Source organism: Olea europaea, chromosome 7 (genome assembly GCF_002742605.1).
Source record: "Olea europaea var. sylvestris chromosome 7, O_europaea_v1, whole genome shotgun sequence".
In the NCBI taxonomy this organism is placed as follows: domain Eukaryota; kingdom Viridiplantae; phylum Streptophyta; class Magnoliopsida; order Lamiales; family Oleaceae; genus Olea; species Olea europaea.
The window spans coordinates 4,226,069-4,245,067 of NC_036243.1; the positions used below are offsets into that span (position 1 = coordinate 4,226,069).

Sequence of the window (18,999 nt, forward strand, 5' to 3'; positions counted from 1 at the left end):
TATATATATATATATATATATATATACACACACACACACGAAAATGATCTCCTAAACACGATGCTTAGGTTATGTTAAGCATCGATGGCAATGCATACCATTTAATTGGTGAATAAATTAATAATAGGTCTCATGTATTTAATAATTCACCAATTAAATGGTGTGCCATGTCACCATTGCTTAGGAGATCATTCTTGTGTGTGTATATATACACACACACATGGACAAATTTCATAAAAGGGAGTCGTGGGCTGAATTTGCAAGATATATACACAAAAAAACCAAAAATTTTGTGGCCGGTGGAAACAAAAAGGGAGAGGAGTCAAACATTGCCAGCCAACTTTGAGGAAATCTATTATACACACACACATTGGCAGCCAACTAATGGGTGAGATATACAAAAAGGCGGCTGCCTTGGTGGAAAAAATATATACACGCCAACAATGAAGAAAAAGGGAGAGAACGATAGAAAAGACGACTGGAACACAGCAAAAAAGGAGAGCTAAGTTCGTTTTATTTACACAACAGAAAAAGGCAGAGGCTGGAATTAAAGGGAAGACATATACGCACAAATGGTAGAATGTAGAAGGGCTGGTTGCTGTAGAATTAATTCTTTATATACACAAATTAACAAAGGTACCTTTGAGAAGAAAACAACTCGTCAAAGTAGAAGAAAAACACACAAGTACAAAGTCGAGAAATCCACGCCACAGATTTGAACTTTCCACTTTGCAGCACTGCACAACTGCTGCTTCTGCTTCTCATCCCTGACTTCACACACGCTTCACCACCACGGATTCGCACCTCCCATGGATTCATGGATCTACTTCGAATGGAAATATGGAAATGGAAGGGTTTGCACTATCAAAAATTGTGTTCTGAATTATTTCTTAATGTTCTGGTGTACAATGATTCAATACAAAAATATATAGGCAAAATGTTGAATCTATTCTCGGCTATAAAAATTTTATGGCTAAATGGCCTCCAATCTCCCTTGATTTCTCTCTAATTGACAACTCACTCCAACACTCCCCCTCAAGTTGATGCATAGAGATCTCTAATGCTCAACTTGTCAAGTGAGTTGTGAAAATCGTTTTTCTAGATAGCTTTGGTAAGGATGTCTGCTAGCTGGTCTTCAGACTTTACAAATGGAAATTTGATGATCCTGGCTTCCAGGTTCTCTTTAATAAAGTGTGTCCCCACTTCCGCATGCTTAGTTCTATCGTGTTGAACTGGGTTATGAGATATGTCAATGTCAGCTTTATTATCACAAAAAAGATTCATCTCTGAAGTAGGAGCAAAACCAATCTCCCTTAGTAATTGTTTGAGCCAAAATAGCTCACATAGTCCTTTGGCCATTCCACGAAACTCCACCTCTGCACTTGAGAGTGCTACCACTTTTTATTTTTTTCTCCTCCATGCAACTAGATTTCCACCAACAAATGTGAAATACCCCAAAGTAGACTTCCTATCTGAGAGATTTCCTGCCCAATCTACATCCGTATAGCCGTCAATCCTCAAGTGATGGTTTTTTGAAAACATGATCCCCTTTCCAAGGGAACCTTTCAAGTATCGTAATATGTGAATTACAGCATTCATATGATCCTTGCTTGGGCAGTGCATAAATTGACTTACTACGCTTACAACATAAGCAATGTCAGGTCGAGTATAAGAAAGATAAATTAGCTTGCCTACTATTCTTTGATATCTCCCCTTATCCGTTGGTATTTGGTGATATTAACCCAGTTTGTGATTTTGCATCATTGGAGTGTCTGCAGGCTTACATTCTAGATTCCTACTTCAGATAGTAAATCTAGAATATATTTCCTTTGTGAGAGGAATATGCCACGTTTAGACCTGGCTACCTCTATTCCCAGGAAATATTTTAGTCCTCCCAAGTTCTTCATCTCGAATTCAGTTGCTAATCGCTTTTGAAGTTGAGATATTTCTTCTGTATCATCCCTTGTAATTATCATATTATCAACATGAACTATCAAAGTTGTTATCTTGCCCATTCGATGTTTTAGAAAGAGAGTGTGGTCTGAATTACTCTGTTGGAAGCCATACTTCTTCATCGCCAAGCTAAATCTCCTAAAATATGCTCTAGGCGATTGTTTCAATCCATAGAGAGCTCTCTATAATTTACACACCAATCGTGTATTTGAAGAAGGCAATATAGCCCGGTGGAACCTCCATGTAGACTTTTTCCTCTAGATTGCCATTGAGAAAGGGATTTTTTACATCGAATTGCTGTAATGGCTAGTCTAAATTTGCTGCAAGAGATAATAAGACTCTGACTGTATTAAGCTTGGCCACCGATGAAAATGTCTCTTGATAATCTACTCCATATGTTTACGTGTACCCCTTTGCCACCAACATCACTTTATACCATTCAATAGTTCTGTCTGCCTTGTATTTGATGGAAAATAACCATTTACATCCCACTATTTTTGCTCCTTCTGGTGGTGGACCTAAAGTCCATGTCTTATTCTTTTGCAATGCTTCCATTTCTTCCTCTATTGCCCGAGCCCACTTTGAGTCAGCTAGGCTTCTTTGATGCTAGTTGGAACGTGGTGGGAGGAGACTTTATGCACAAAGGTCTTGAAAGGCTCAAATAGGTTCTTTGTTGACATGTAATTTGCAATTGGGTATCTCGATCTTCGTTCTTTGACCTCAGATGAGTATTTGTCAGGCGGTTTACCTCGATTATGCCTAAAAGGTAAGTTATAACCAGTAGAGATATCCCTATTATCATTTGGAGTTATAATATTAGAACTTACCTCAGGAATATTCTCAGGAGATGGGTCTTCGGGTACTTAAGAGTAGGGAAAGTGAGGTCCTTCAATTTTTGATTCTGGAGCTTAAATTCCCCTTCTAGGTTCCTCTATTTCTATTCCCATTGTTGTGTTCTCCAATCTTGGAGTACCTATAGCTACATTTCTTGAAATTTTACTCGTATTACCATGTGACTCCAAGTTGGTTGCATTTTCATGAGAACTGGAGTTCATGGAGTTCGCCCTATCCCATTTCAACCTATTTATTGCTTCATCTTGTGTCTCTCCCTGACGTGATGAATTGGGTGAATAAAAATTTTCTAATTCCACAAAAGTGACATCCATAGTGATATAGGTTCACTGAGTTGTAGGATCAAAGCATCAGTATCCCTTTTGGTGAGAAGCATATTCTAAAAACAAACACCGTAGTGCACAAGGATCAAGTTCGGTTCTTTGATTCTTGTGAAGATGAACACATGCAACACACCCGAACACCTTAGGTGAAAGCATCAAGGTAGTAGGTAGTGGAGTAAATTTGGATAGGGCCTGTAGAGGAGTCTTAAAATCTAAGACTTTAGAGGACATATGGTTTACGAGATAAACAAGCATGGTAACAGCAACAGCCTAATGTCGTTTAGGTACATGAGCTCCGAGTAAAATTGCCCTTGTGGTCTCAAGAATATGTCTATTCTTTTGCCCAGCAACTCCATTTTTCTAAGGAGTTTATGGATAAGAAGTCTCATGGATAATGCCACATTGTTGGAAGTATGCTTGTAATTTGTGGTTAACATATTCCCCACTATTATCGGATCTTAGAATCTGAATTTTTCTAGAAAATTGAGTTTGAATCATAACATGAAAGGATTGGAATACTTGCCGCAATTCATCTTTAGTTTTGAGCAAATATAACCATGTCATACGAGTACAATCATCCACAAAAGTCACAAACCAGCGAATTCCAGACACATTAGAAACTGGGGAAGGACCCCACGAATTATAGTGTACCAGAGCAAAAGGAACTTCACTCTTATTCAAACTCAGCGGATAGAAAGCTTGATGACTTTTAGCTAGAATACAAGACTCACATTTAAAGTCAACCATTTGAAGATTGGAGAATAACTTAAGAAGTAAGTGTCTCGTGTAGGTAAATGATGGGTGACCCAATCAACAACGCCAAAGCAAAATTTGCTGCTCTTTATTACTAGTGAAAAGATGTGTGAAATGTGCTCGACCTATGCTGAAGTCCTCCATATGGTAGAGTCCTCCCCTCTTAGTACCGCGCCCAATGATCTCCTTGGTGAGAATATCCTGTATAAGACAAAAATTCGAATAAAATAGTACTGTAAAATTTAGATCAATGGTAATCTGGCTTACAGATAGTAGCTTATACAAAAGAGAAGGCATGAGTAGAGTATTATGCAGTTGAAGAGAAGGAGATAATTTTACTGTGCCGGCTCTTGTAACTAGAGATGTCACGCAATTGGTATTGACAATGTTGGAGCGTCGTGGTAAAGACGTTTGAGTGAAGTCTGTGGTAGTAAAAGTCATATGGTTGGTGGCACCAGAGTTAAGTAACCACGCACCACTCTCAACATCTTGCTGGGTACTGTGGAGGGCAATACCAAAATTACTAAGAAGGGTAGCCATTTCTTGCAAAGGTACATCTGTTGTGGGCAATAACAATAGTCCAATAACAACAAGCAACAGACCAAACAATAGCCTAGAATAATAAATGGTAGCCAAAGTAATTTGAACCCAACTTACTAAACTGTTAAAAGGAGAAAGCAGAGTAGTAAGACCAAATATCAAGTCCAAATAGCTTCAATCCAAAAGAAGATTACTAGCCATATTACTAGCCCAAATATCAAGTCCAAATAGCTTCAAATCTCAAATATAGTTACGATACTTGCAGTTGAGCCACCAAAAAAAATAAAAGGAAAAACTGGAATACTCACAACCAGAAGATGCCGAAATCTGGACAAAAAAGGGTCATTAGAATTTTCTTTGATCTTGTTTGTTGCAAGGATCCAACCCGTTCCAGAAGATTGATTGCTTTGATCTCTTCTTTCCCTCATAGTTTTGTATTTCTTGTTGAGAATTTTGATACTTGCAAGCTTCGGTTATGCAGGAATAACCAAGTGCTCGACGGTCCACAAGAATTAGAATTGGCACAGTGAATTTTCTATTAACTCAGTGATTTGGAATCTATGAAATACAAGATATTGAATTGTAAAAATTCGGGTTACCGAGGATGAAATTTGGCATAAAGAAGAAAGGCGTTATTTTAGATCTGATACCATGTCATAAATTGTGTTCTGTATTATTTCTTAATGTACTAATTTACAATGATTCAATACAAAAATATATAGGCAAAATGTTGAATCTATTCTCGATTGTACAGATTTTATGGCTAAATGGCCTCCAATCTCCCTTGATTTCTCTCTAATTGACAACTCACTCCAACATGCACTTTGCGTCTTTGCTGCTAGTTTCCTGGATTGGATTTAGGCTTGGGAAAATACGAAAATGGAAAGGTTTGCACTATATTATCAAAAAATGAATGGAGTTTGGAGTTTCTTGGATTGGATAATTTGATTTTTCCTATTCAGCCTAATATTTTTAAACAAAAAGAGGCCCATCCTAAATAAAATATTAGCCTAAAATTATTCTTTTTTTTATTTATTTATTTCAAAACAATTGAGATGTCACACGTGTAATGGGCCTAATGTTTTTTTTGAAGAATGCCCAATTGAAAAAAGGCCTACAATTAAAAAAATTGCCCCAACCCATGATCCCACCCAACTCGCCTTCTTAACCCAAAAATGAAAAAACATTGCGAAAAATGGACTTTCACAACTTTTATCAAATGTTGCAAAAATGAAAAGTTTCGCAACACTAAATAAAAGTTGCAAGAGGCGACATTGGCAACGTTCACTTAAAAAATGTTGCCAAATGTCAATTATTAACATCAATGGCAACATTCACTTCTTATAATGTGACAATAGACCCTTTTAGCAACATTTAATTGATGAATGTTGCCTTTTTTTGTAGTAAATAAATGGTAAATTATTTATAGCTAATTAGTGTACTAATTTCTTGTATAGCTAGTTTCCTTATATAGCTTTGTAATATTCTATAAATTAAGGAGAATACACACGAGAAATTTATTTTACAAAATTTGGCATGGTATCAGAAACCTAAAATGACTTTCTAGAGAGTGAAATTACTGCTTTGGCTAAGATTCTCATCTAGCGGAAGCATTTAGTTCCCTATTTCATGTAATCGACGATATTGGTAGTTGCTACTCGTATTTTTGGCGCCTTTTATGGTCGATTGTTGGTTCATAGCAGTCGACGTCTATGGTCAATCCTCTGATCTAAGATTCCATTTCGCAATTCATAATAGTTAGCTTTATCCGTGGTTTCTGGTCTGACTTCCAACTTTGTCTGAGGTTTCATTTCATGTTTTTCGTATGTCATTTTGGTCTTAGCAGATGGTTGGAAGAGATTTTTTTCGGCATTTGTGAGGTTCCAACATATCTCTGTCTCTAGCAATGTTCTAAATGGCAAGCCTTGGCGATGCCTAGGTGCCAACAAAGTGTCTGGAAGCATTTTAGATAATTCATAATAGTTAGCTTTATCCGTGGTTTCTGGTCTGACTTCCAACTTTGTCTGAGGTTTCATTTCATGTTTTTCGTATGTCATTTTGGTCTTAGCAGATGGTTGGAAGAGATTTTTTTCGGCATTTGTGAGGTTCCAACATATCTCTGTCTCTAGCAATGTTCTAAATGGCAAGCCTTGGCGATGCCTAGGTGCCAACAAAGTGTCTGGAATGGCATTTTAGACCTTTGCGATAGTTTAGTTGTCAAAAGAAGTCTTTGACCACTTTAAGGCGTACCTAGGCTCGTATAGGCGCACTTTGGTGCTCATTATTAATGCTTTTAATTTTTATTTTTTACTACATAAAGTTTTCAAGTTTGAGGTCAATTTGATTGGAGACCCAAAAGTAATAATTATAAATTTTTCAACTTTTAGGCCAATAGATTAAAATGTCCAAAAATTTGCTTACCTGCTTATTGGTCCACTAATTTACAGAGGGTAATGCAAAGGATTTTGTTGCAAACTTTCGATGTCGGATAAGAATCTTTTTGGTTTGGTTGTAATTTATTGTACCTTTGGTTGGCTACAGTACATTGTACCTTTGGTTTACTTGTAGTGTATTGTACTATTGTAAATAGTAATTTATGTTTTATTAAGTTAATTAATCATTTTGAATCTTTTACTAATTAGTAAAAATTAAACTCTTCATATATTTTAGTTAGCATTATTATAATATATCTTGTTTATTGTTCAAAAATATATTTATTTTATTAAGCTTTTAAAACTGTATTTGACACTATGATTTGTATGTATTAGTAATAAATTTTAAATTGATTAAAAATTTAAAATATTTTTTTTCTTGTGTGCCTAAACCTCACTATGCGCGAATCAATTGAAGCTTAGCCTCTATGCATCGTCGAGCATTACGCTTTTTAGAACATTGGTCTCTGGTAATACATCAATTGCTCATTCTTCTAGGTTATTAGACTCATGTGTTTCTAGTCATATGACTCATGATCCTCTTTTACTTTGTAACATTAGACTGTATATTCAACCTCTCCATATACACACAATAAATGGAAACACTTTAACTATCTCAGCCGCAGATGATGTATTACCAAATATATCTAATGTTATTGTCTTTCCTATCTTATCAACTAATCTTATACCTGTTGGTCAACTTGTTGAAAACAATTGCACCTTGTCTTTTTCTCTTTCTTCTTCTAGTTGTTTTGTGCAGGATCAAGTGTTTGAGAAGACGATCATGAAGAGGCCTAAAGAGGGATGTCTATTTCTTATTTGACCAAGCCTATTTCATCTTTTCCTATTGTTTGTAATTTTGTTGCTTTTGGTACTTTTGATTGGTATAAGAAATTGGGACATCTCAATTCTAGTATGTTATAACATTTATTAAACTCTGATTTGCTTTGTAATAAGAATTATGCTTCCATTTCATCTTTTGCTTTTGATTGTGCTTCATGTAAACTTGCTAAGAGTAAAGTTTAATCATTCCCTTCTCATAGTTCACCGTTTTGCATATTTTCAATATTTTTGTAGTGACGTATGGGTCTTGCAATGGTGATATCTCGTACTTATTATAAATACTTTTTTACTTTTGTTGATGACTATTGTCGCTTTACATGGGTCTAGATTCTTTGTGCAAAGAGTGACATCAGAGGTCTTTTAAGGTTTTTTTGCTCTCATTGACAATCAATTTTCCTCCTCAATCAAGATCTTACGATCTCATTTGGGAAGAAAAAATATGTTTGATGTGTTTCAATCTTTCTTACAAAAAAAATAAATTATTTCTCATTGATTATATATATATATATATATATATATACACACACACACACGAAAATGATCTCCTAAACACGATGCTTAGGTTATGTTAAGCATCGATGGCAATGCATACCATTTAATTGGTGAATAAATTAATAATAGGTCTCATGTATTTAATAATTCACCAATTAAATGGTGTGCCATGTCACCATTGCTTAGGAGATCATTCTTGTGTGTGTATATATACACACACACATGGACAAATTTCATAAAAGGGAGTCGTGGGCTGAATTTGCAAGATATATACACAAAAAAACCAAAAATTTTGTGGCCGGTGGAAACAAAAAGGGAGAGGAGTCAAACATTGCCAGCCAACTTTGAGGAAATCTATTATACACACACACATTGGCAGCCAACTAATGGGTGAGATATACAAAAAGGCGGCTGCCTTGGTGGAAAAAATATATACACGCCAACAATGAAGAAAAAGGGAGAGAACGATAGAAAAGACGACTGGAACACAGCAAAAAAGGAGAGCTAAGTTCGTTTTATTTACACAACAGAAAAAGGCAGAGGCTGGAATTAAAGGGAAGACATATACGCACAAATGGTAGAATGTAGAAGGGCTGGTTGCTGTAGAATTAATTCTTTATATACACAAATTAACAAAGGTACCTTTGAGAAGAAAACAACTCGTCAAAGTAGAAGAAAAACACACAAGTACAAAGTCGAGAAATCCACGCCACAGATTTGAACTTTCCACTTTGCAGCACTGCACAACTGCTGCTTCTGCTTCTCATCCCTGACTTCACACACGCTTCACCACCACGGATTCGCACCTCCCATGGATTCATGGATCTACTTCGAATGGAAATATGGAAATGGAAGGGTTTGCACTATCAAAAATTGTGTTCTGAATTATTTCTTAATGTTCTGGTGTACAATGATTCAATACAAAAATATATAGGCAAAATGTTGAATCTATTCTCGGCTATAAAAATTTTATGGCTAAATGGCCTCCAATCTCCCTTGATTTCTCTCTAATTGACAACTCACTCCAACACTCCCCCTCAAGTTGATGCATAGAGATCTCTAATGCTCAACTTGTCAAGTGAGTTGTGAAAATCGTTTTTCTAGATAGCTTTGGTAAGGATGTCTGCTAGCTGGTCTTCAGACTTTACAAATGGAAATTTGATGATCCTGGCTTCCAGGTTCTCTTTAATAAAGTGTGTCCCCACTTCCGCATGCTTAGTTCTATCGTGTTGAACTGGGTTATGAGATATGTCAATGTCAGCTTTATTATCACAAAAAAGATTCATCTCTGAAGTAGGAGCAAAACCAATCTCCCTTAGTAATTGTTTGAGCCAAAATAGCTCACATAGTCCTTTGGCCATTCCACGAAACTCCACCTCTGCACTTGAGAGTGCTACCACTTTTTATTTTTTTCTCCTCCATGCAACTAGATTTCCACCAACAAATGTGAAATACCCCAAAGTAGACTTCCTATCTGAGAGATTTCCTGCCCAATCTACATCCGTATAGCCGTCAATCCTCAAGTGATGGTTTTTTGAAAACATGATCCCCTTTCCAAGGGAACCTTTCAAGTATCGTAATATGTGAATTACAGCATTCATATGATCCTTGCTTGGGCAGTGCATAAATTGACTTACTACGCTTACAACATAAGCAATGTCAGGTCGAGTATAAGAAAGATAAATTAGCTTGCCTACTATTCTTTGATATCTCCCCTTATCCGTTGGTATTTGGTGATATTAACCCAGTTTGTGATTTTGCATCATTGGAGTGTCTGCAGGCTTACATTCTAGATTCCTACTTCAGATAGTAAATCTAGAATATATTTCCTTTGTGAGAGGAATATGCCACGTTTAGACCTGGCTACCTCTATTCCCAGGAAATATTTTAGTCCTCCCAAGTTCTTCATCTCGAATTCAGTTGCTAATCGCTTTTGAAGTTGAGATATTTCTTCTGTATCATCCCTTGTAATTATCATATTATCAACATGAACTATCAAAGTTGTTATCTTGCCCATTCGATGTTTTAGAAAGAGAGTGTGGTCTGAATTACTCTGTTGGAAGCCATACTTCTTCATCGCCAAGCTAAATCTCCTAAAATATGCTCTAGGCGATTGTTTCAATCCATAGAGAGCTCTCTATAATTTACACACCAATCGTGTATTTGAAGAAGGCAATATAGCCCGGTGGAACCTCCATGTAGACTTTTTCCTCTAGATTGCCATTGAGAAAGGGATTTTTTACATCGAATTGCTGTAATGGCTAGTCTAAATTTGCTGCAAGAGATAATAAGACTCTGACTGTATTAAGCTTGGCCACCGATGAAAATGTCTCTTGATAATCTACTCCATATGTTTACGTGTACCCCTTTGCCACCAACATCACTTTATACCATTCAATAGTTCTGTCTGCCTTGTATTTGATGGAAAATAACCATTTACATCCCACTATTTTTGCTCCTTCTGGTGGTGGACCTAAAGTCCATGTCTTATTCTTTTGCAATGCTTCCATTTCTTCCTCTATTGCCCGAGCCCACTTTGAGTCAGCTAGGCTTCTTTGATGCTAGTTGGAACGTGGTGGGAGGAGACTTTATGCACAAAGGTCTTGAAAGGCTCAAATAGGTTCTTTGTTGACATGTAATTTGCAATTGGGTATCTCGATCTTCGTTCTTTGACCTCAGATGAGTATTTGTCAGGCGGTTTACCTCGATTATGCCTAAAAGGTAAGTTATAACCAGTAGAGATATCCCTATTATCATTTGGAGTTATAATATTAGAACTTACCTCAGGAATATTCTCAGGAGATGGGTCTTCGGGTACTTAAGAGTAGGGAAAGTGAGGTCCTTCAATTTTTGATTCTGGAGCTTAAATTCCCCTTCTAGGTTCCTCTATTTCTATTCCCATTGTTGTGTTCTCCAATCTTGGAGTACCTATAGCTACATTTCTTGAAATTTTACTCGTATTACCATGTGACTCCAAGTTGGTTGCATTTTCATGAGAACTGGAGTTCATGGAGTTCGCCCTATCCCATTTCAACCTATTTATTGCTTCATCTTGTGTCTCTCCCTGACGTGATGAATTGGGTGAATAAAAATTTTCTAATTCCACAAAAGTGACATCCATAGTGATATAGGTTCACTGAGTTGTAGGATCAAAGCATCAGTATCCCTTTTGGTGAGAAGCATATTCTAAAAACAAACACCGTAGTGCACAAGGATCAAGTTCGGTTCTTTGATTCTTGTGAAGATGAACACATGCAACACACCCGAACACCTTAGGTGAAAGCATCAAGGTAGTAGGTAGTGGAGTAAATTTGGATAGGGCCTGTAGAGGAGTCTTAAAATCTAAGACTTTAGAGGACATATGGTTTACGAGATAAACAAGCATGGTAACAGCAACAGCCTAATGTCGTTTAGGTACATGAGCTCCGAGTAAAATTGCCCTTGTGGTCTCAAGAATATGTCTATTCTTTTGCCCAGCAACTCCATTTTTCTAAGGAGTTTATGGATAAGAAGTCTCATGGATAATGCCACATTGTTGGAAGTATGCTTGTAATTTGTGGTTAACATATTCCCCACTATTATCGGATCTTAGAATCTGAATTTTTCTAGAAAATTGAGTTTGAATCATAACATGAAAGGATTGGAATACTTGCCGCAATTCATCTTTAGTTTTGAGCAAATATAACCATGTCATACGAGTACAATCATCCACAAAAGTCACAAACCAGCGAATTCCAGACACATTAGAAACTGGGGAAGGACCCCACGAATTATAGTGTACCAGAGCAAAAGGAACTTCACTCTTATTCAAACTCAGCGGATAGAAAGCTTGATGACTTTTAGCTAGAATACAAGACTCACATTTAAAGTCAACCATTTGAAGATTGGAGAATAACTTAAGAAGTAAGTGTCTCGTGTAGGTAAATGATGGGTGACCCAATCAACAACGCCAAAGCAAAATTTGCTGCTCTTTATTACTAGTGAAAAGATGTGTGAAATGTGCTCGACCTATGCTGAAGTCCTCCATATGGTAGAGTCCTCCCCTCTTAGTACCGCGCCCAATGATCTCCTTGGTGAGAATATCCTGTATAAGACAAAAATTCGAATAAAATAGTACTGTAAAATTTAGATCAATGGTAATCTGGCTTACAGATAGTAGCTTATACAAAAGAGAAGGCATGAGTAGAGTATTATGCAGTTGAAGAGAAGGAGATAATTTTACTGTGCCGGCTCTTGTAACTAGAGATGTCACGCAATTGGTATTGACAATGTTGGAGCGTCGTGGTAAAGACGTTTGAGTGAAGTCTGTGGTAGTAAAAGTCATATGGTTGGTGGCACCAGAGTTAAGTAACCACGCACCACTCTCAACATCTTGCTGGGTACTGTGGAGGGCAATACCAAAATTACTAAGAAGGGTAGCCATTTCTTGCAAAGGTACATCTGTTGTGGGCAATAACAATAGTCCAATAACAACAAGCAACAGACCAAACAATAGCCTAGAATAATAAATGGTAGCCAAAGTAATTTGAACCCAACTTACTAAACTGTTAAAAGGAGAAAGCAGAGTAGTAAGACCAAATATCAAGTCCAAATAGCTTCAATCCAAAAGAAGATTACTAGCCATATTACTAGCCCAAATATCAAGTCCAAATAGCTTCAAATCTCAAATATAGTTACGATACTTGCAGTTGAGCCACCAAAAAAAATAAAAGGAAAAACTGGAATACTCACAACCAGAAGATGCCGAAATCTGGACAAAAAAGGGTCATTAGAATTTTCTTTGATCTTGTTTGTTGCAAGGATCCAACCCGTTCCAGAAGATTGATTGCTTTGATCTCTTCTTTCCCTCATAGTTTTGTATTTCTTGTTGAGAATTTTGATACTTGCAAGCTTCGGTTATGCAGGAATAACCAAGTGCTCGACGGTCCACAAGAATTAGAATTGGCACAGTGAATTTTCTATTAACTCAGTGATTTGGAATCTATGAAATACAAGATATTGAATTGTAAAAATTCGGGTTACCGAGGATGAAATTTGGCATAAAGAAGAAAGGCGTTATTTTAGATCTGATACCATGTCATAAATTGTGTTCTGTATTATTTCTTAATGTACTAATTTACAATGATTCAATACAAAAATATATAGGCAAAATGTTGAATCTATTCTCGATTGTACAGATTTTATGGCTAAATGGCCTCCAATCACCCTTGATTTCTCTCTAATTGACAACTCACTCCAACATGCACTTTGCGTCTTTGCTGCTAGTTTCCTGGATTGGATTTAGGCTTGGGAAAATACGAAAATGGAAAGGTTTGCACTATATTATCAAAAAATGAATGGAGTTTGGAGTTTCTTGGATTGGATAATTTGATTTTTCCTATTCAGCCTAATATTTTTAAACAAAAAGAGGCCCATCCTAAATAAAATATTAGCCTAAAATTATTCTTTTTTTTATTTATTTATTTCAAAACAATTGAGATGTCACACGTGTAATGGGCCTAATGTTTTTTTTGAAGAATGCCCAATTGAAAAAAGGCCTACAATTAAAAAAATTGCCCCAACCCATGATCCCACCCAACTCGCCTTCTTAACCCAAAAATGAAAAAACATTGCGAAAAATGGACTTTCACAACTTTTATCAAATGTTGCAAAAATGAAAAGTTTCGCAACACTAAATAAAAGTTGCAAGAGGCGACATTGGCAACGTTCACTTAAAAAATGTTGCCAAATGTCAATTATTAACATCAATGGCAACATTCACTTCTTATAATGTGACAATAGACCCTTTTAGCAACATTTAATTGATGAATGTTGCCTTTTTTTGTAGTAAATAAATGGTAAATTATTTATAGCTAATTAGTGTACTAATTTCTTGTATAGCTAGTTTCCTTATATAGCTTTGTAATATTCTATAAATTAAGGAGAATACACACGAGAAATTTATTTTACAAAATTTGGCATGGTATCAGAAACCTAAAATGACTTTCTAGAGAGTGAAATTACTGCTTTGGCTAAGATTCTCATCTAGCGGAAGCATTTAGTTCCCTATTTCATGTAATCGACGATATTGGTAGTTGCTACTCGTATTTTTGGCGCCTTTTATGGTCGATTGTTGGTTCATAGCAGTCGACGTCTATGGTCAATCCTCTGATCTAAGATTCCATTTCGCAATTCATAATAGTTAGCTTTATCCGTGGTTTCTGGTCTGACTTCCAACTTTGTCTGAGGTTTCATTTCATGTTTTTCGTATGTCATTTTGGTCTTAGCAGATGGTTGGAAGAGATTTTTTTCGGCATTTGTGAGGTTCCAACATATCTCTGTCTCTAGCAATGTTCTAAATGGCAAGCCTTGGCGATGCCTAGGTGCCAACAAAGTGTCTGGAATGGCATTTTAGACCTTTGCGATAGTTTAGTTGTCAAAAGAAGTCTTTGACCACTTTAAGGCGTACCTAGGCTCGTATAGGCGCACTTTGGTGCTCATTATTAATGCTTTTAATTTTTATTTTTTACTACATAAAGTTTTCAAGTTTGAGGTCAATTTGATTGGAGACCCAAAAGTAATAATTATAAATTTTTCAACTTTTAGGCCAATAGATTAAAATGTCCAAAAATTTGCTTACCTGCTTATTGGTCCACTAATTTACAGAGGGTAATGCAAAGGATTTTGTTGCAAACTTTCGATGTCGGATAAGAATCTTTTTGGTTTGGTTGTAATTTATTGTACCTTTGGTTGGCTACAGTACATTGTACCTTTGGTTTACTTGTAGTGTATTGTACTATTGTAAATAGTAATTTATGTTTTATTAAGTTAATTAATCATTTTGAATCTTTTACTAATTAGTAAAAATTAAACTCTTCATATATTTTAGTTAGCATTATTATAATATATCTTGTTTATTGTTCAAAAATATATTTATTTTATTAAGCTTTTAAAACTGTATTTGACACTATGATTTGTATGTATTAGTAATAAATTTTAAATTGATTAAAAATTTAAAATATTTTTTTTCTTGTGTGCCTAAACCTCACTATGCGCGAATCAATTGAAGCTTAGCCTCTATGCATCGTCGAGCATTACGCTTTTTAGAACATTGGTCTCTGGTAATACATCAATTGCTCATTCTTCTAGGTTATTAGACTCATGTGTTTCTAGTCATATGACTCATGATCCTCTTTTACTTTGTAACATTAGACTGTATATTCAACCTCTCCATATACACACAATAAATGGAAACACTTTAACTATCTCAGCCGCAGGTGATGTATTACCAAATATATCTAATGTTATTGTCTTTCCTATCTTATCAACTAATCTTATACCTGTTGGTCAACTTGTTGAAAACAATTGCACCTTGTCTTTTTCTCTTTCTTCTTCTAGTTGTTTTGTGCAGGATCAAGTGTTTGAGAAGACGATCATGAAGAGGCCTAAAGAGGGATGTCTATTTCTTATTTGACCAAGCCTATTTCATCTTTTCCTATTGTTTGTAATTTTGTTGCTTTTGGTACTTTTGATTGGTATAAGAAATTGGGACATCTCAATTCTAGTATGTTATAACATTTATTAAACTCTGATTTGCTTTGTAATAAGAATTATGCTTCCATTTCATCTTTTGCTTTTGATTGTGCTTCATGTAAACTTGCTAAGAGTAAAGTTTAATCATTCCCTTCTCATAGTTCACCGTTTTGCATATTTTCAATATTTTTGTAGTGACGTATGGGTCTTGCAATGGTGATATCTCGTACTTATTATAAATACTTTTTTACTTTTGTTGATGACTATTGTCGCTTTACATGGGTCTAGATTCTTTGTGCAAAGAGTGACATCAGAGGTCTTTTAAGGTTTTTTTGCTCTCATTGACAATCAATTTTCCTCCTCAATCAAGATCTTACGATCTCATTTGGGAAGAAAAAATATGTTTGATGTGTTTCAATCTTTCTTACAAAAAAAATAAATTATTTCTCAGTGATTTATCCATCTACCCCTGATCCTCCTCTCAATCTAGGTCTTTACATCAAATGAATGTAAAGTACGCGTTCTTATATGGAGACTTCAAAGAAGAAATTTATATGGAACTTTTGCCTTTTCTCTAAGTTGACTTTGTATGTAAACTAAAATGTTCTTTGTATGATCTTAAGCAAGGCTCTTGGGCGTGATTTGATAAGATTCACTGACTATTTTTTATTTCTCCTTTACTCAGAGCCATACAATGCATCTCTGCTCCTTTACAATAGTTCTGTTGTAATCATTTTTTATTGGCATATGTGAATGATATTATTATCTTTGAATCTGATCATACCCTTATTCAAAGGCTTCATCAACATCTTCACTCGATTTTTCATATAAAAGACCTTTGTCATCTCACTTACTCTTGGCTTAGAGGGTCAGACTACACCGCAAGGTATCTTCTTGAATCAACATAAGTATATTTAAGACTTGATTGGTTATCTGATCTATTCGAAGCCTCGTCTATTGATACTTCGTTGCACTTTAATGTTAAAAATTGGAAAGACAAAGGTGATATTCTTCCAGACCCAATTCTATATCGAAATTACTGGGTAGTCTCTTCAATTTCACTATCACACGTCCAGATATTTCCTTCACAATTGATACTGTTAGAAGGCCCTCGTCGGCATTTGGTAAATGTCCATCGCATCATTCACTGTTTTATTGGGACTTCTCATCATGATCTATTCTTTCTTTGCAGGATGCCTCTTATGCTCACCGCTATACCCTCTTACGCTCACTGCTTATAGTGATACTGACTGGGTTGATTGTCCTAATTTTCATGGATCTACTACTAGGTAGTGTAACTTTCTGGGTGATGCTCTCATTTCTTAAAAATGTAAGAAACAAGATCGTGTTTCTAATTTTCAACTGAGGCTAAATATCGTGCTATGTCCATTGCATGTTCTAAGGTTGTGTAACTGCGTGGTCTTCTTTCAGAACTTGGCATTATTCAATCACAGCCTATACGTCTCCATGGTGACAATGCTAATGCTATTTAGATTGCTGTTAATTATGTGTACCATGTGTAATACATTAGTTTAATAAAAAGAAAAGTCAAAAAACAAAACATTAGTTTAATTAAAAGAAAATTCAAAAGTATATAAAAAAAAAGGCAAACAAAAAAGATTAGGCGGTGCATTTATTTTATATCAATCCAATGCCAAACAAATCCATTTGCCTACACATACAAAAACACGCAGAGAGAAATGGAAACAGGGAGAAAGAAAGAGAAGGAAGAAGGAAAAAAAAGGAGAAAAAGAAAAAAAAAAAAAAAGGAAAACTCGCTAACGTGTTAGAAAATAAGTTCTTCTACTATTAGGCATAAATTCTTCGAAGTTAAAGGTAAGCAAAAAGTTACTTATTGTCAAATTATGTTTGATTTTATAGTTGTTAGATTGTCAGATTAAATTCAATTTTATTGAAGGGGTTAAGTATAATAAACTATGAAATTGAGTAAGACGAAAGAAAAACTAGTTTTAGTGATTAAAGAGACTTTGGAAATCGCTTAAACGTGAAATGATTAAGTTTGAGTATTGTCTATTTAATTATTGAAATTATTTAAAATAATTAATTATTTATTTAAAAATTATATCGTATTTCAGGCGAAGATACTGACATCAGAACAGCTTACCAACCTGATTGATTTTGCAAACATAGTACTGTAAGTGGAAAAATATAAATATTTTTAAAGTATTTATAAATTAAGTATATTGTTAAAGTATGTGCAATTATATGCAATTATATGTTCGAATATATGGTTGGTATGGAAATATCTTTTATTGTAATACATGTGAGATTTTAAAGAGTGTATACAGTACATTGTGAATTGGAATATGAGTTATGATTTTGAGACCGACCAGAAAAGTACCCGTGATTATATATTTCTTCTAGTTCACTGAGGGGTCTTGGACCGAGGATGAAGGGGTCTCGACCGTGTACATATAGTTTACTAAGGGGCCTTGGCTGTGTTCTAGAATTGATTATGAGAGGTCTTTGAAACCAACTTTCATTTACGGAGGGGCCAAAGGCCCGTGACGAAAGTTCTTAGCTCGAGGGGCGGATTACATATTTCAGTCAGAGGGTACATTTTTTGGTGAATTTTTTAACATGTTTGATGTTATGAGATTATAGCATGGTAATCAGCTGATGTTTATATCATGATTTTAAGATGATATTTTACGACCTTATGTGAATATTTCACTTTTGGTTATAATTACATGATGTTATCTTGTGAATTATAAAATGATATGAACTCGATTTTCGATAGAAATGTAAAATTGAAAAAGTATAATTATTTTCGAATTTCTCCATTCACTGAGCTATCAACCCATATATTTTTTCATAATTTTCCTACAGGTGGAAATTGATTCTTTTTAGTTGGAAGAGCCTAATGGTTTCAGAATGAGAGTCATACGACATGTTGAATATTATAACTCATATTGATGAAGCACGAAGTAAATATTTTGGACCCATCGCATTATATTTTACATAAGCATTTGATTTTGTTGCATATTTTCTATAGAAATGTAAAATTGAAAAAGTATAATTATTTTCGAATTTCTCCATTCACTGAGCTATCAACCCATATATTTTTCCATAATTTTCCTACAGGTGGAAATTGATTCTTTTTAGTTGGAAGAGCCTAATGGTTTCGGAATGAGAGTCATACGACATGTTGAATATTATAACTCATATTGATGAAGCACGAAGTAAATATTTTGAACCCATCGCATTATATTTTACATAAGCATTTGATTTTGTTGCATTTTTTGAAATTATTCATAGTCAGCTTTGGTGATAGATTT

The 18,999-nt window shown here is 35.2% G+C and overlaps 2 protein-coding genes across 6 annotated transcripts; both read right to left on the reverse strand.

Moving 5' to 3' along the window:
• Nucleotides 1-3,518: 3,518 nt before the first annotated feature.
• Nucleotides 3,519-5,368, reverse strand: LOC111396724. 3 transcript variants are annotated; one of them, XM_023023204.1, is made up of 2 exons: nucleotides 4,730-5,368; nucleotides 3,519-4,082 (listed from the first exon to the last, which is right to left on the reverse strand). In XM_023023204.1, the coding sequence occupies exons 1-2, from the start codon at nucleotides 4,847-4,849 to the stop codon at nucleotides 3,939-3,941; spliced, it is 264 nt and encodes an 87-aa protein (XP_022878972.1). In that variant the 5' UTR covers nucleotides 4,850-5,368; the 3' UTR covers nucleotides 3,519-3,938. The 3 variants fall into 3 exon arrangements, with proteins under 3 accessions (XP_022878972.1, XP_022878970.1, XP_022878971.1); XM_023023202.1 differs by having other exon boundaries at nucleotides 3,519-4,380; XM_023023203.1 differs by having other exon boundaries at nucleotides 4,221-5,368.
• A 6,340-nt stretch (nucleotides 5,369-11,708) lies between these two features.
• Nucleotides 11,709-13,396, reverse strand: LOC111397659. 3 transcript variants are annotated; one of them, XM_023024665.1, is made up of 2 exons: nucleotides 12,920-13,396; nucleotides 11,709-12,272 (listed from the first exon to the last, which is right to left on the reverse strand). In XM_023024665.1, exons 1-2 carry the CDS (start codon nucleotides 13,037-13,039, stop codon nucleotides 12,129-12,131), a joined length of 264 nt encoding a protein of 87 aa, XP_022880433.1. In that variant the 5' UTR covers nucleotides 13,040-13,396; the 3' UTR covers nucleotides 11,709-12,128. The 3 variants fall into 3 exon arrangements, with proteins under 3 accessions (XP_022880433.1, XP_022880431.1, XP_022880432.1); XM_023024663.1 differs by having other exon boundaries at nucleotides 11,709-12,570; XM_023024664.1 differs by having other exon boundaries at nucleotides 12,411-13,396.
• Between the last annotated feature and the right edge of the window lie 5,603 nt (nucleotides 13,397-18,999).

Bases quoted from the DNA above. Each gene is read 5' to 3' on its own strand.
- LOC111397659 (XM_023024663.1), bottom strand. From the start codon at position 12,957: ATGACCCTTTTTTGTCCAGATTTCGGCATCTTCTGGTT. The intron at 12,571-12,919 runs GTGAGTATTCCA...TGCCCTCCACAG, and splicing joins GATTTCGGCATCTTCTGGTT to TACCCAGCAAGATGTTGAGA.
- LOC111396724 (XM_023023202.1), bottom strand. From the start codon at position 4,767: ATGACCCTTTTTTGTCCAGATTTCGGCATCTTCTGGTT. The intron at 4,381-4,729 runs GTGAGTATTCCA...TGCCCTCCACAG, and splicing joins GATTTCGGCATCTTCTGGTT to TACCCAGCAAGATGTTGAGA.